Here is a 16,500-nt window from a genome sequence, read left to right as displayed (position 1 = left end):
TAGCAAGAATCATAGTACTAATAATAAAAGTTTTTTATTTTATTTTTTGGGACAAAATTGTTAGAAAATTTATTGATGTAAAACTATAGTATTACCAAAAAAAAAAAAAAAACCTTTGGCCTTAAGCATCTTGGGTAGCACAGGAAGGCCACAGCAAGTTACATTACAACCCACCATTACTTTGCCAAGACCAAACAATGAAATAAAAAACAAGGAAAAAAAGAACCCATTCTTGCCACCTAGACAGTGAGCAAATGAGGCAAAAACAATAAAAGAATTAAAACCATAGCAGTACTGAGCATGTTTTCATAAATCTAGATATCCGAAAATGCTAGCAAACATCAAATTATAAACCAATGATCAAATAATTCAAACATCTCAAAAGAGATGTATCTTACTTGTCTACCCTTAACTATCCAATCTTAATATCTGAATCAAAAGATCAACACTTAGAGTCTACAAAATCATAACCTTTCTCTGACAATTACAGAGCTAATTTCAAACGATTACAGAGGAAGAAGAAAATAACATACCTCTGTATCAAAAGCCCAATCAAACTGGAGCTGAGAAACTAATCCGACGACCCAAACGGTGAGAGATGAAACCCACCGATTCTTCATGGTTTTGAAACCCAGACCGTTCATTGAACCGTAAAAGAGAAAGGTTCAAGATTTTTGAGGTCAAATCGTGATGATATCATAATTAATTTAATAATTAATTAAAGCCTAAATATAGATATTAAATTTATAAAACTAGCAAAATTGACTAATATATCTATATATGTGAGGGAAATTTAATGATTTTCAAGCATATATTTAATAATTAAATAAGAAAGTTAATAAAATAAAATAATAACCATGAAAATATTAAAATTTATGATTAATTTTTGAAGTAAAGTTGAATATCTTGGAATGATTTTAATTATAATTTTTTTTTTTTATTCCTTGTAAGAGATGGATAATTTAATTAAGTAAAATAAAATTATGTTAAGTTGTTTTTATTATAAAAAAATAAAAATAAAAATTGCTAAGGGGTTGGACCGCACGGTTCTTGCCACCGGTTTTGCATGAACCGTGCAGTCCAACCCCGCTTTTAGGGGTTCACAGAATTGCCACATATGCCCGGTTCTCTATGCTTAAAAAACCGGATTTCAATCCGATTCTCGGTTTTCATGGTCCGACCTCCTAATCCGGTTTGGGTCTGAAAACAATGCGATTCTTACCCAAACAATTGATGATTCCATCAAAGCGAGATGACCTAAACAATTGATGAAATTGTCGAAGCAAGATGACCCAAACAAAACCCCAAAACCGATGGAGCTTCAGTCAATCCCAGATCCAAACGAAACTCATATTTAAACCAACCAACAAACCAAATCAATCTGCGATCTGGGGATGGATCAATGCAGTGAAGAGAAAAACATGTGGAGGGAAAGAGAGTGATTGAGCAGCATAGGGAGAGCAATGGAGTTTCGGTGCTGCACGGATCCAAACGAAACCCAAATTTAAACCAATGTTTCAAACCCTAGAATTCTCGATCTGGGGAGAGAGCAACACCAAAAAAAAAAAAGTGGTAGAGGGAAAGAGAGTGATTGACATGAGCGACATGGGGAGAGTGTTGGGCTTCTACAATTGGGAGAGAGAGGGAGAGGAGTGAGACTAAGATGAGGAGCGTTGCCGTGTAGTGTGAATTGAAGAGAGAGAATGTCAGATATTTCAATTATAATAATAATAATATTTATTTTGAATCCAAGTGAACAGTTGGTTCTATATATAAGAACCAACTGTTTACAGGTTGCAAAATTTTTTTGAAACCCATACCCAGATTAGGGGTGTTTTTTGAAGTTTTGGTTGTAAAATATCAACTAGGGGGTGTTTACATCCCCAATGCTAGTGCTCTTAACAAAGTATATGCCAAATCATTTGTAGATGTCCTCACTTCATGTGCTAACTTGGATTTTACACCTCACCCATGCAATGCGTTCAATTCAGTTGCAAATTCCTCATTTAAGTTTCAACACTTGGTAGTACAGCTCAAGCAAGCACACCAAGAAGGAAATCATTGCACATACTTTTCGGGTAAGATAAGAAATAATTATAGCGATCCTCTTGTGTTGTATTTGGATCCTCCTAATTTTGTTGTAAACCAATTGCTAGCTGATGCATAGGTTGTTAGCATGGTCTAGGTACTTAAATTCTCTGTCATAATCCATTTTCACCCGAAAAAAAAGTTCAATAAATTGCGAAAGTAAAATCTGGTCATCAATAAATTTATCGACCACCATACATAATGATTTCTTTCATTCTCTTTCTATCCTGCATCCCCATATATGATAGAAACTTAAATTCTCTGAAACCTATGGCTGCATTTTGTGCAAAGATACTCCATTCTCTGAAAACTTATGGCTTCATTGGTGCAACGGTAAAATGTAGTCTACCCTTCATCCGCTTATCTCTTCTGTAGAGAGAAAATGATGCAATCAATGAGCTTTTTGGAAGAAAGAAATGTGGGGTAGGTTACTTGCATTGAGTGGTAGAATACCTGCAAAGATACTTAATTCTCCGAAAACTTATGGCTGCATTTGGTGCAACGGTAAAATGTAGTCTGTCCTTCATCTGCTGATCTCATCTGTAGAGAAAATGATGCAATCAATGAGCTTTTGGAAGAAAGAAATGGGGGTAGGTTACTTGCATTGAGTGGTAGAATACCTGCATCGTCCAATACTCAGCCTCTTCATTATCACATTTTTCACATTTCTTTTTTACCTGTCATGATAAAATCAATATTAGAACAAGTGAGAGCAGACTCCTAGGAAAGCACCATGACTGTAGATCAATATTGAAATGCAGTTACCTTTGATAACTGCACTTCCTGGTCATTAATCAAAGTTATACCCAGTTCCCTTCTGATATCCTGCAACACAACAAGGGTACATATGGAAATAAAGTTGGTGATACTTTAATTGAAAAAAAGATCAGAAGTTTGGTGCATATATATGAACTAAATCCATTACAGATGCTGCTATCAGGTCCTGAACCAAAGTCAACATTTTCATTTTTATTCCAATTATATGTGATTTATGTTTTGAAGTTATTGCTTAAATCTATGAGATGGCACTCATATTCTAAAAAGTGCGTGTGAAGTGTAAACAAGAAAAATGTGGACACCATATAAAACTGTAATTTAAACAAGGCAAGAAGCAAACAAGGCAACACCTATCAGTACAGAAGATCCTCCCTCAGGCATCACCTCTAAGATAAAAGTCCAACTTTAGACTGTGACACAGCCCCTGGGGTTTGGGCACGGTGAAACACTAGATCCAGTTATTTTTAAATGGAATGTGTCACATGTGTGAACACAAGTAAGTTGAATGGTGGATTTATTTTTCCCCAAAACTCAAACCATCCAAACAGCCTGCCTCTTTCTCTTCAATCTGAGATGTAGAACCTTCAAATATTGGCTGTTTGAGAGGTTCTTAATTTTGCCAGAAACCTCAGTTGCAGAGGAGGTTGTCAATTGCAGAGTGAGGGCCTCTTATCGCTTGACGACACCAGTTTTGCCTCACTGACTTTCAGTATTTGTGTTCCAGCCAGTGTCTAAACTTTGAAAAGGATTGTTTTGTGATTACCTGTTTATTTTTGGGGATAGATTTGGATTTTTTTTTTTTTTTTTTAAATAATCTGGTTCAGTTTTATAGTTTCACATTTAAATTATCCATATTGGTTGAACATTCATAATTTCTTCGTTCATTTGGGATTTATCCAATTGTCTTTTTTTTAAAAAAAAAATACAAGAAAAGAACAGAACAGTTGTCATTATGTCCTGTGCATGTTTCTTGCCAGTGTAGATGGCTTGTTTTAACTGAAAATTCTAGTTAAAAGTACATTTTCATTGCAATCCTCACCAAGTGACAAGGGCAAATAAATATGTTAACAAGTGGGGCACAACAAAAGGTCATGCAAGAGACCATTTCATCCAGACTCAAAGTTATTAAAGAAAATGCAAGTGACGATGTCTTGCCCTTTTCTGGACAATTTGGTTAAGATGTTAGTGACTTTTACATTTATTACACTAGTTTAGTTATGATGTGTTGCTTTTTTTGCAATTTTCAGAAAGGGTCATCTCCACCAGTGGCTCTCAGTCAGCAGCTCCACAAGTAGCTCAATCAGCAGCTGCACCAGCAACTCAAAAGGACAATGAGAAGGGAAAGGGAAGGGCAAAGACAAGGTTCAATGTTTAGTGTTATATAACTTGTTTACTGTTAAAAGGTAAAGATGGTTATTGTTTTATGATTGGGTGACTTTCTTTTCACACTATTGCAGTTGGTTACTCAAATTTCAACTCAAGCATCAAGTGTGGCCACTCAATCAACTTCCATTAATGCACAAAGGTGCCAGTGAGGAGAAGTCTTAGGAAAAGGCAGCAAGTTGAAGTGTCATTGGGGATGACTGGCAGCATCTAGTTTTGAAGGAAGTGAGGAGTCCAAATAGCATTTATTTTGTAGATTGGCAACTGCTTTTCTTTTGTGACTATAAAGTTGTTCTTTCTTGATAGTTCAATAGTTACAATGAGTAAGGGAGAATTTAAACCTAGATGTCTCCATTGGATACACCAGGAGGTGCCAGTTGAGCTCTAAGGCTCTTGGCCTTTTGTGACCAGAAAGATGAAAAAAAATTAGGTGATATGTTGCATTTTTTGTGAACAGAAACATGTAAAAGCTTTAAGCAAAAGACTTTTTTGTGATAAAAAAACATTTAAGTGTTATCTGTACTTGCTGCTCTTTTTATTTATAAATATTTTTATATTATTAACTAAAGTGAGATACGCAAACAGACTGGCAGCAACACTACTTTTTGAGAAACGAAAATAGCATATCAAATTTGGCATGTTTGTATAAGCAGATTGTGAAATTGTTTGAAATTATAGGTGTTGGAACAGCACCAGATTGTAAAATTGTGAATTTGTTTGAAGACCAGTACAGGTTTTTTGGAATAGCATTAAATTGTGAGATTCACCAGTTATAGTGTTAAGTATTTTGAAATTGTAGGGTATGTAAAATTGTACCAAAAATGTAACAAACAACTGGTTAAATAATTTTTGTTAATATTTCATTCAATTGTTAACAATGCATAAGTGTTAACAGTACATCCTTTACAATCATATCCCTTAAAATTCATTACAAATTTTACATCCTTTAAAATGAATGCAAATGAACAAGTATTTTGATATGAAAATTGCTAAAAAGGAGGAGAAAAACTCTAATAACTGGTGTGAACCCTTCAAATTTGCCCAAGGAAAGAGGCGGGAAAATATCCCATTGGTAGTGTGCAATGCAATACAAAACTTTTAATTTTAACAGAGAACTAACATATTTATACTTATAACAAAACCCCAGGTGGGTTATATGTCACAGTCTAATGTTCAGGGGGTTTTTGGTACTAATGGCAAACCACAGGGGGTTATATTTATTTTTCCCAAAATTGTAATATTTATTTTTTTGAGAGTTAAAAAGTTTAACGTTATAGAAAAAATTTTCTTACAAAGATTTATATGGGATTACAGAAAAGAAAGAATTTCAAGTACTTGGAGCATTGGAGAGGCCATGGGTAAAACCAAGCCATTTGTTGGTAAATGCGGCATAGATAATTATTATATCCTATTATTAGTTCCTATCACATAATCAAGCCTCAGCCATTATGAAAGACATGATAACTTGACAACAAAACAAAATGCAAGAGCAGATCAGTTTGAGGCATACCTCTGCTGTGACCATGTAAGAAGTTTCTCTTTCAGCTACCTCTGAAGACAACAGCAACCAATTAGGAATGAACAAAATCAAATAAAAGAATTGCATTAATTTAAGAAATATTTTGCAGGGCCTAAAATATTGTAAAAAGTAAAACCACTGCCTTCAAGCAGCAGATAACACATAGGATGCTATGCCATTATTCTACAGCTACAACATCACAAACAATGGCAGCAAAATGGGGATAGGAAAGGAATGCCACTATGGAAATACAGAGAGGTTCCAGAATGCTGAGGTAGTTCTGCTCAGTATGAAATTGGCTATATATGCGTAATTGATCAATCAAGTGAATCATATACACCAGCAAAAAAAAAAAAAAAATCTATATGCACATCCATGATTTCCCAGAATGTGTAAAAGTTAGATCAGATAAATAGTATGTAAAAATATATTGATTTTTTTTTTGGGGGGGGTGGGGGGGGTGGGTGGGAGTGGAATTCTTAATAAGGAACTTTTTTTTTTTAATTATACAAGATAGAAATTTTACTTAACCTAATCTAAGTGATTATGTATGTGAAGCCCTTCCTTGAAAACTTAAATCCCGACTCTTACTCCACCCCCACCACACTAAAGGCGCGTGGCAGCAATAAGGAATTTCACTGCTAAAAATACTATTAGTAGACAATAGATGTAAATAAATATGCAAAAAACCTACTTGATTAAAGCAAATATTTATTAACAAATATACAAAACTCTTTTCCACTACTCTTTAAGTGATTTATTGAAAACAGAATCATAAAAATCTGACTGATAAGATACATACCATCTACTAAGCTAATAACAATGTAAAACCTCTCACCTTTCATACTGCGCTTAAACTTGCACAGTGGGCATTGAACATACTTGGTTGTTCTCATAGATAGTACTGTCCCACATAAGTCGCAGAACATAAAATCACGTGCATGAGAATACGCCATCAGCTCTCCTTGCTTTTCTATACAACTAATAAGAAGAAGAAGAAGAAGAAAAAATGTATCATTATTTCTACCAAAAATTAAAAAAATAAATAAAAATAAAAAGCTTCTTGTTGGAATTCTTTTACAGGCCCCCCGAATTTCTTCCATATGACACGGACACGGCAATTTGCCTGCCGTGCCCGTGTCGTGTTGCACGCGTACGGGCACGGCGTACGCAGGGGACACGGCTGTCCGCGTATCCTTCCCTTTTTTTTTATAGTCGGACACGGGGAGGAGAGGAAAAAAAAAAAAAAAAAAGAGTAAAAATCCTAACCTGAAACGCTGCCTTTTGTGAGTATCCCAAAATCAGTTTCCCCACTCTCTCTCTCGATCTCTCTCCTTCTCTCAGTCTCGCGCCGATCTTCTCTGGCTCTTCTTCTTCTTCTTCTTCTTCTTTCTGTGGGAGAGCTGATCGGCCGATCACTTCCCTCTTCTTCTTTTTATCCTTCTTCTAAATATGCCCTTACATATTTTACAGTTTTCCCCTTTTGCCCCACTTGGGAATTGGGTACTTTGGGAGACGTAAACCTAGCATGCCAGACAGGTGTTTTAATTTTTATTTATTTAGGAGTTTTTTTTTTTTTTTGGGAGAAGGAGTGTATGTTAATACTTAATATAGATTAATAAAAGACTAAAATATATATATATATATATATAATATATAGATTTTAATTCTTTTATTTTTATAAGCTTTGAATTTAATTAATATAACTGTTTTATTTACTTAGAGCATTAGCATTGGGAAATTCTTTTTCTACTTTATCTTACCATTTCAAAAAGTCACTTTTTTTGAAAAAATAAAAATGGGAATGTTTATGGTTATATTAAACCCCCGGCAGAGCACACACACTTAGGGATGTGATGCCCACCAATGGACTCCTGCTGGTAACGGGAATCGAACTTGAGCGTGTTAGGCAGAGCGAACGAACCATACCCAGCTGAGCCAAGCCCCCGTTGGCTTCCAAAAAGTCACTTTATCATTATACCATACCATTTTACAATACCTCAGCATCCTAAAACTCTATTTTTATTAAAATATTATTTTTTTTATCTTTCTTTATTATTTCTTTCCATCCATTTTTCAGTCACATTTTCCTGGCTTTCCAACAGTATTTTTTTTCCTCTCTTTCTCCCTCAACCTCTAGCACCGGTTCAACACACAAAGCCCCACACACACAGACCCATGATACACCGATCAACCTATCCAAACCCATCACCACACACACAGAGCCACACACACAAAAACATAAACCATCAAACCATCAACAAAACCACACACACACAAACATAAACCATCAACAGAGCCACACACACACAAACCATTAAACCAATTGGAGCCAACAACGGCCACCACACCCACCACCCAAGCCGCCGATTTGAAACCCAAGCCACCGATCAAAAAAATCATCACTAGAGCAAACCCATTCAAAAAAAATCATCACCTCTGCAAACATCAACAATAATTCTTTGATCAAAACCCAAACACAAACACAAGTTGAATCCCTCTTTTTCTTGCAGAGAGAGAAAAGAAACACAAACACAAAAACTCTAATACATTGATCACAACCCACCTTACAGTCAGCACCAACACTGACGGAGCTTCGTTTTTGCAAAATCTTAACCCAAACCCAAAAACTCTTGAGAATGGGTGAGGGTGAGGGTGAATTGGTTAAGATGGGTGAGGGTGTATTGGGTGAGAAATTTCGGAGATGGAGATGGGTGAGAAATTTCGGAGATGGCGATGAAGCTTCAGAGATGAGAGAGCAGATGGAGAAACAGAGAAGGAAAAGAGAGAAGAGACCATGCAAAATGTGTAAATGAGAGAGAAGTTTCGGGGAAAACATCATAAAATATTATTATTATTTTTACAATACATGCTACAGTGCAATTCTATGTTTAGAATTGCACTGTAGCAATATTACAAAAAAAATTTGCAATACTACTGTTTACAATTCTCTGATGCAAGAGTTTTTGGGGCTGCAAAAGTCAAATGACCCTTACATTTGGCATTAGCATTCCCCAATGCTAATGCTCTTACAGAAGATTTTAAAAACATGAAATTTCTTAACCAGTTAACCTTCTACTCAATTGAGCGTAATAACTAAATAAATGGATATACTGACTAAATAATAGATGAGACTTTCATTCTTTATTCAAATTTAGAAAGGGGAGGGGTTTAATTAACTAAATAAATAAACTAGACCTAGATCCTTTAATTTTGCTATATATATTTTATGGGCATCCAAACAGAAGAATTAAAAAAAAAAAAAAAAAAGTGGGATACCTTGATCTTTAGAGATTGAGCTTGGTTCTTCCATTGAAGAATATAGGAAAGATGATTTGCTTTTCAGTTAGTAAATGTAGTTTGGGGAAAGTAAGGTTTAAATACTGAATGTACATTAGAGTTTTGGGTTTGAAATTTTTTTTTTTTAATACAAGATAGAATTCTACATTAGCCTAATTTAAGTGTATATATGTGTGAAACTCCCTCCTAGAGACTTGATCATTGGCCCTTGCCCCCCACACCCCACACCCCACAAGCACTTATACTTGTAAAGTGACCATTGCACCAAGGGCGTGTAGTGGTTGAAATTTAAATATAGCTTAACGACACCTCTCTTCTTTTTTTTTAGAGATAATTACAACATGCTGTTAACCATGCAGCTCAAGAAATGAGTTTTCAAAGAAGGATTTTTCAACCCGCCAAATATTTCACAACTTCTTTACTATTTCTGTTTCAACTTTTTTTATAGGAATGTTGTTTTATAAGTCTTGTGACTTGTCTTGTGAGTATCACACATTTGGAACATCTAGCTTGGGTTCCCCCCCCCCCCTTTAAATGTAAAGTTAAACTATTAAAGTATTATTTATAGGAATGGCAACTGGCACGAATTTGGAGTAGGTATAATTATCCTTGCCCTCACCCCATCACCCAAATCCACCCTGTTAACTAAATAGAGGGAATTCTTTGCCCCATACCTACCCCTACGTGCCCCCGCCCCGGCCCTAAAGGCCCTGAACTAAGGCTCAATCTTAAAAAAAAAAAAAAAAAATCAAATTTCTGTTTTCCTGAAGCCTAAAGGCCCCAAATTAGGGCCCAATTCTAAAATCCAACCTATACAAAACAAATAAAACATAAACTAAGTAATAAATAATAAACATTCATTTTTTTAATCATAAAACAAATAAATACTCTGTTTCATTCCAGCTTCGAGCCAATGTTTTTCAATAAGCAAATAAATAACAAACCTAACCACTGTTTTTCAATCATAAACGTTCATTTTGATAATAAAAATAAATAAATAAACATAAGTTAAGTTCACATTATAAACATAAAATTAAACTAGTAACCTAGTAGTCCAATGGGTTATAGTTAGCTCAACTAGTAAAGTCTCTGATAGTGGAATAAGAGATTTAGGATTCAATCCCCGCCTATACCAAAAACTAATTAGTGTCCTGATTTGATGATAAAAAGCTATCATCATAAGCAAACGCCATAAGTTGAAACTCTCTTAAAAAAATATAACTTAGTAGTCCAAATACAAAATAAATCACACAAGTCCAAGTCTGGGACCAAAATAAATCACATAAGTCCAAGTCTGGGACCATTATAGCAAGTTCAAAAAGCTACTAAATTAATCCAACAAGTTTAGGAAATTATAATAGTTTAAAAACTACTAAATTAATCCAACAAGTCTAGGAAATTATGATAGCCAAAAAGATGTTAGACATCAACATCATCAAAAACAAAAGCGAGAACTTTAAGTCTTCAACATTAAACTAATCCCCCGTAGCTGTGACACAACTTCCATCATCTTCATTAGGATCAACATCATTAAGAATTGTTTGTATTGTACAAACTCTTGGAATAGTTGAAGGACCTACAACAAAAAAGAATTAAAAAAAAGGAATAAATTTCATCAAATTATAACTAGAAAATATAAAAATACAATTTTGATTTCATTTTATAAATACAATTGCTAACCTTTGATTTCACTTCATAACCAATTTTGAGCACACATTAGTGCCTCTATAGTCTTAGGATGAAGTTGACTTCGGTTTGGATTTAACAATCTCCCACTAATGCTAAAGATAGAATCTGAAGTAACAACTATGACAGGAATGACTAAAATATCCCTTAAAATTCTTTGTAAAGTAGGATACTTGAGACCATTACTTTTCCACCATGGCAAAATATCACAGTTCTTATTCCTTTTCAACACTCCCTCATCAATGTAATGATCAAACTCCATTCAAACACTATCATGTTTTCTTGAAGTATTGTTGACAAACAAATCAAAAGATGCAAGAGAGTTTTGGAACCTATATTTAATTTGTCCCACATCATTTAAAATAGTTGTAGGCATATGAAAACTTCCTTTAATATCTATAGGGGCCACATCTGCTTCTTCATACTCATTAGCAATTCATAACAAATATTCTTAATATTTTCTATTTTCAAATCATAATTTCTATCATAAATATCAGGATAGTAAAACTCCAACAACTTTATCTTATATCTTGAATCAAAGATGGCAACAATACCCATAACAACATCAACATCAACCCAATAAGAATGACATTCTACTTATCATCTCATTTGAGAAAAAGTTCCATTCATTCAATGCTATTTTCAACTCACACACCAAAGTGAAATGCACATTAGCTATGACTAGAGAATAACTAAGTCACACTATAGAACAACTCCAACCTCCCACAAATGTCATTGGCTACATCCTTATCCTTATCAAGTGGCAAACAAGAATAAGATGTTTCAGGTTTAGCCAAATGAGAGAAAACATCTTTATAATGCAAAGCAGTAAAAAGCATTAAGTAAGTTAAATTCTAACGTGTCTTACAATCTAAGACCAATTCTTTGGTGCATTGAACATGTAATATTTGACGTGTATTTTCATCAAATTTTTGCCTCCTTTTTGGTGATTTAGTCCAATAAATCACATTATCACGAATTTTTTTAATACCATCACCAGTAAAAGACAACCCATCTTGAACAACCAAATTCAAGATATGTGCAGTACACCTCATATGTAACATAGACCAATACAACATAAGAGAACTAATGTCAAGCTTGTTCAAGAGAAGTTTTATTATGATATCATTAGTACTACAATTATTAACAATTATTGTGGATAACTTCCTATAAATGTTCCACCTTTAAAAAAAAAAAAAACTCTACTAGGACATCAACAAGAACATCTTTTGTGTGTAGAAAAAGGACGTAGACAAACCTTGAAAATTAATAGAAATAATTGTAACATGACTCAATAAACACTATAATCAATGACATATGGGTCCGGTTTGGATTGCGCGTCTGCATCTAGCGTCTAGCGTTTTGGTTCTTTTTTTTTTTTTTTTTTCAAGCCGCTTATGTTGACTTTTAGAGACAAAATTTACTGTTCATGAACAGTGCATGCACTGTTCACGCACACATGCACTGTTCACGTATTTAAAAATATAAAAAAATGAGTCCCACGGTACTATTTACACATTTTAAAATTATTTTGCTACAGTATTTTTAGTTTTCAGTTTCAGCAAAAATAAGTTCAATCCAAACGGACCCATGGTACAATTCATATGGCTTAATAAATCATATATTCGTACTGTAAAACAAATAGTAACAGAGAATTACCTTAAAACCCGACTTTGCAAGGTCCAAGTTTGATCGATAAAGTAAGCAGTAATAATCATGAGCCTCTCTTTTTGTTAATTGAAGTTCACATATCAGTTGTGAATGCTATTCTACTTTCATTCTTTTCCATCATCTTCAAAGTCTTCTCCCTCTCATTATCATAAATGTTAAGAATGTTACTCTTTAATGTATTTCTTGAAACAACTTTAAATATGGGTTGAAGAGAATTCATAAATTCTCTAAACCCAATGTGCTCAACCACTGAAAGTGAGTATTTATGTAGGATGACCATGATAGCAAGATTACACTCCTCACTTTAACTTGATCAAAATGGTAAGTATTTAATCTCATCTTTCCATCCATCTTTTTTTGTTAATTAAGTAACACTTACTGTCGCATATTCCCTTTATCTTTAAACTTCAGCCGTGAACGTCTCACTAGATGACCATGCAAATGGCTTGTGCCCTGCTTAGGATCACCCAAGTAATACCTGCGACAGTATTGACATTGAACTCTAAGTTTCTCATTAACTTTATTTCTATTAAAATGATCACCTTAGCTTTTAGGTTAAGTATTATGAATGAGTTACTTTTCTCACTTGGCACCTAAGAAAATTAAAATGAACATTTGGTGTAAATTAGACTATAATTAGAAGCTAATTTAAATTCAGTTTATATTGCGATGGTGATTTGACTTTAATATATTATCATATATGATTTAAGGCTCAAGATAGAGATAAGAAGGAAAAGATTCAACCTAGCTAGATGGGATGAATCTTGTCCATCATAATCCACCTCCAACACAAAGGATAACTTTTAGTTGACATCAAAATAAAGTCGATTGATTAGTATCGTTTTATACACTTTAGTGTTGTGCTTTTTGATAGCTAATGCTGGCCAGCAGCCATCCATTTTGTCAATAACATATTATCATTGGAGGCTATTTTCCGGTTTTGGAGGCTGTAAACAAATATTACTATACATTTTATTCTAAATCCGGATCCAAAAGTGGATATACTGGTTGTATGGGGTGCTCTTTTTATTTTTACTTTTTAAGTTTTTGTCCTTTGTTGGTATGCTACTCCATTCAGTTTTGTACTAAACAGAAATGGGCAAAAAAATGTAGTCTATAACTAAGGTTAAGATAATCCATTAAAAAAAAAAGGTTAAGATAATCGGTTTAAGATCATGTTTTATGAAGCCAAAGTTATAAGCTGGAATCATTCCTATTTTTCCATTTTGTGGCTAAAACTTGATCACTTAAAAAAAAATTATTATGTAGTACAAATTTTTTACTAGTCAAACTTTTAACTTGGCACCATTTTATCAACAATAAGGTTTACATGGTATAGGAAATATCATAATATCTTAGCACTGTAGTGAAAATGCATATTCAGCCATAAAAAATATATATATATATATACACACACATGGGCGGCTCTACAACCAGCCCAAGGGGTTCTGGCTTGGCCTCCCAAAAAAAAATTATATATAAAATTTTTAATTTTTTTTTTGACCCTTAAAATAAAATTTTGAATACCCTGACCCTAAATTTTGTTTAAACCCAATTCAAATAAACTTAAAATATGATCATATTAGTGCTATTTTCACAATATTTTTACAATAAAAGTTAAGTGACAAGTTGTAATTGGCTTTTTATCTAAACCCATAACTGACATCACTTTTTTATATGCTTCTAACAACTTGCCATCTACATTTTATTGCATAAATGTTTTGTTAGTAGCACTACTCTTAAAATTGCTCCATTGTTAAAAAAAAAAATTTCGCTCTGGACTCTGGCTTACTTTACTATTGATGGTAGAATGAAACTCTTTTTTCCTACACTTTTCTTCTTCATCAACAAAAAATTACACCACTTGTACAATCAACTGATCTGTATTTAAATCTATAATTATTTTCTCATTCTCTCTTTCTCCCTTCTACATTTTCTTTCTATCTCATCAAGTAGTTTAATAAGTGTTCTACAGTTTTTTGAGTCCAAAAAGTCTTTTAGTGCTTACTCCAATTCCAAGAGAATGACCACATGTGTGGTTAAAAATCCATACACTTCAAAAGCAAAATCTTATATAAGTTACTATTTATTTTCTTTAGTTTAACGTTTACTCTCAAACCTACTCTTAGGTGTGTTACTATTCTTCTTTATCATATATTTTTATTTAATTGATATTATATATGATTATTATTAATTTTACAAATATTATGATTAGTTATTTATTTATATTTATTTATTTATATGCATTCTATTGTTGTTTTCTTACCGATCTTTAAACTATTAATAATTTTTTTAGACTATTTTATAGTATAGTTGTATTGTATACTATTTAGAATATTATGTTAGATTATTGTGTGTAATATGACAATTGTATATACAAAAAAAAAAATAAATAAATAAATAAAATAATCATTCTATTTTTTACTCCCAACAACAAATTCCTATATATATATATATATATATATTGTAGTGGAAATACATAATGGGGACCGAAAATCTTCCCTTTCAATTAGAGGGAACCCGTAATTCGTCACTTTAGTGATTATGAATGATGAAGACTAATAGGGAATATTTCCATGAAACTAATGAAAGGAAACCTATAAAAACAATAATGAAGTGTGTGTTTGGCTCCAACTTATAAAGGCAACTTATTTTACTATTACAACTTATTTTTGCTACTATTTATAGCCCCACTACACTTTTTGGTATTATTCATGCGTCCTACTATATTATTTTAACTAACTTTTATCTTTATCTACAATACTTTCAGAAAATGTTTTCAGTTTCAGCAAAATAAATGAATCCCAAACGAACCCAAAGACAAACAAATTAAAATGATGTGAATACTACCGTATAAAAGAAAAAATCATAATTGCCATAAAAGGTGTTTTTTATAGGATTTACCAGAATTTTTTTTTTTTTTTTCATAACTAGTATTTTGTCTCTTTTTTTCCTATGATGGATCTATTTATGATTAGTGTAATATCATTTTATATGAGGGTAGACCTCACAAATATGAGACCCATCTCCATATAAAAATATATGAATCATATAAATGCAAAAAAACTCAATATATATCATGTCGACCGAAAAGTGTTATTTTTTTATCACTATTTTTTTATGTGATGACTGAAAATTATTCGCATTATTTTGATATTTTAACTTTTTTCATTTCTTTTATAGAGAAAAGTAAATTCAATATATATATATATATATATTTATATACATATCACTCAATATATTCCAAAATCTTCCTTTTGTTTGGATTTTTCATAAATTTTTACTCTATATAAATTTTTTTTATATACATTCAATATTTGACTGATACTTTTCAAATATGTCGGTGAAATATTTTTAATAATATTTTAAAATATTCATGGCATTTCTTATTAGAAAAGCAAAGATATTGCGAATTCTCTGAATATCTCTGCAAAGATAAACCGTGCCAATGGAGAAATTAATTGGGAAACCAAAAAAAACAAAGTCTTGATTGAGGAGCGTCAAGATAAAAAGCAGTCCTGACCGACAAAAAGAAATACAAATACCAGCAGCTCCTAGAGGCAATTTAAGGTTGTACAACCCAAACTTTCAACCATCTAACATGATTAGGTACAGGACTTTTACAAGTTTACTAGTTAGGGTGGCACATACCTTGCATGTGCTACCTCTTAAGTGAGAAAATTAAGGTAAAATTTTTATTTCAAGAAGTATGAAATTATATACATATATAAAAAATGTATGTCATACAAAGTTAATCTCATTTGTATAAGAATTTTGATAGTTAATCACATACAAAGTTATGGTAGCTATTTAACATATGGCATTTATGTTAAAACCCCTTTTCCTCTCCCTTGTGTGTGTGTGTGTTTGTTTCTCAAGAAAAAGAATAGGTAATTGTCCCACATTGTTTAAGAGAGAGTGTTGTGTGTAGTATAACTTGTCTCACCCTCCCTTAAAAGTTATCATGGCTTTTGAGTGGAGTTATGGTATGCCTTTGTATTAGAACCCCTTTCCCTCTCCCTTGTGTGTGTGTGTGTGTTTGTTTCTCAAAAAAAAAAAAAAAAGCTCATCATCAA

At 32.9% G+C, this 16,500-nt stretch overlaps 1 protein-coding gene across 1 annotated transcript; it reads right to left on the bottom strand.

Annotated features, from left to right (window-relative positions):
- Window positions 1-2,186: 2,186 nt before the first annotated feature.
- LOC115986668 (DNA-directed RNA polymerase I subunit RPA12) lies at window positions 2,187-7,271 on the bottom strand. Its single transcript, XM_031109904.1, has 7 exons — window positions 7,037-7,271; window positions 6,606-6,748; window positions 5,759-5,799; window positions 2,854-2,913; window positions 2,709-2,765; window positions 2,542-2,628; window positions 2,187-2,457 (listed from the first exon to the last, which is right to left on the bottom strand). The coding sequence occupies exons 2-6, from the start codon at window positions 6,721-6,723 to the stop codon at window positions 2,554-2,556; spliced, it is 351 nt and encodes a 116-aa protein (XP_030965764.1). The 5' UTR covers window positions 6,724-6,748; window positions 7,037-7,271; the 3' UTR covers window positions 2,187-2,457; window positions 2,542-2,553.
- Window positions 7,272-16,500: the final 9,229 nt, after the last annotated feature.

Source organism: Quercus lobata, chromosome 1 (assembly GCF_001633185.2).
Source record: "Quercus lobata isolate SW786 chromosome 1, ValleyOak3.0 Primary Assembly, whole genome shotgun sequence".
Lineage (NCBI taxonomy): Eukaryota > Viridiplantae > Streptophyta > Magnoliopsida > Fagales > Fagaceae > Quercus > Quercus lobata.
The sequence above is the reverse complement of the archived record's forward strand: the minus strand, read 5'-3'. Positions and strand labels throughout refer to the sequence as shown.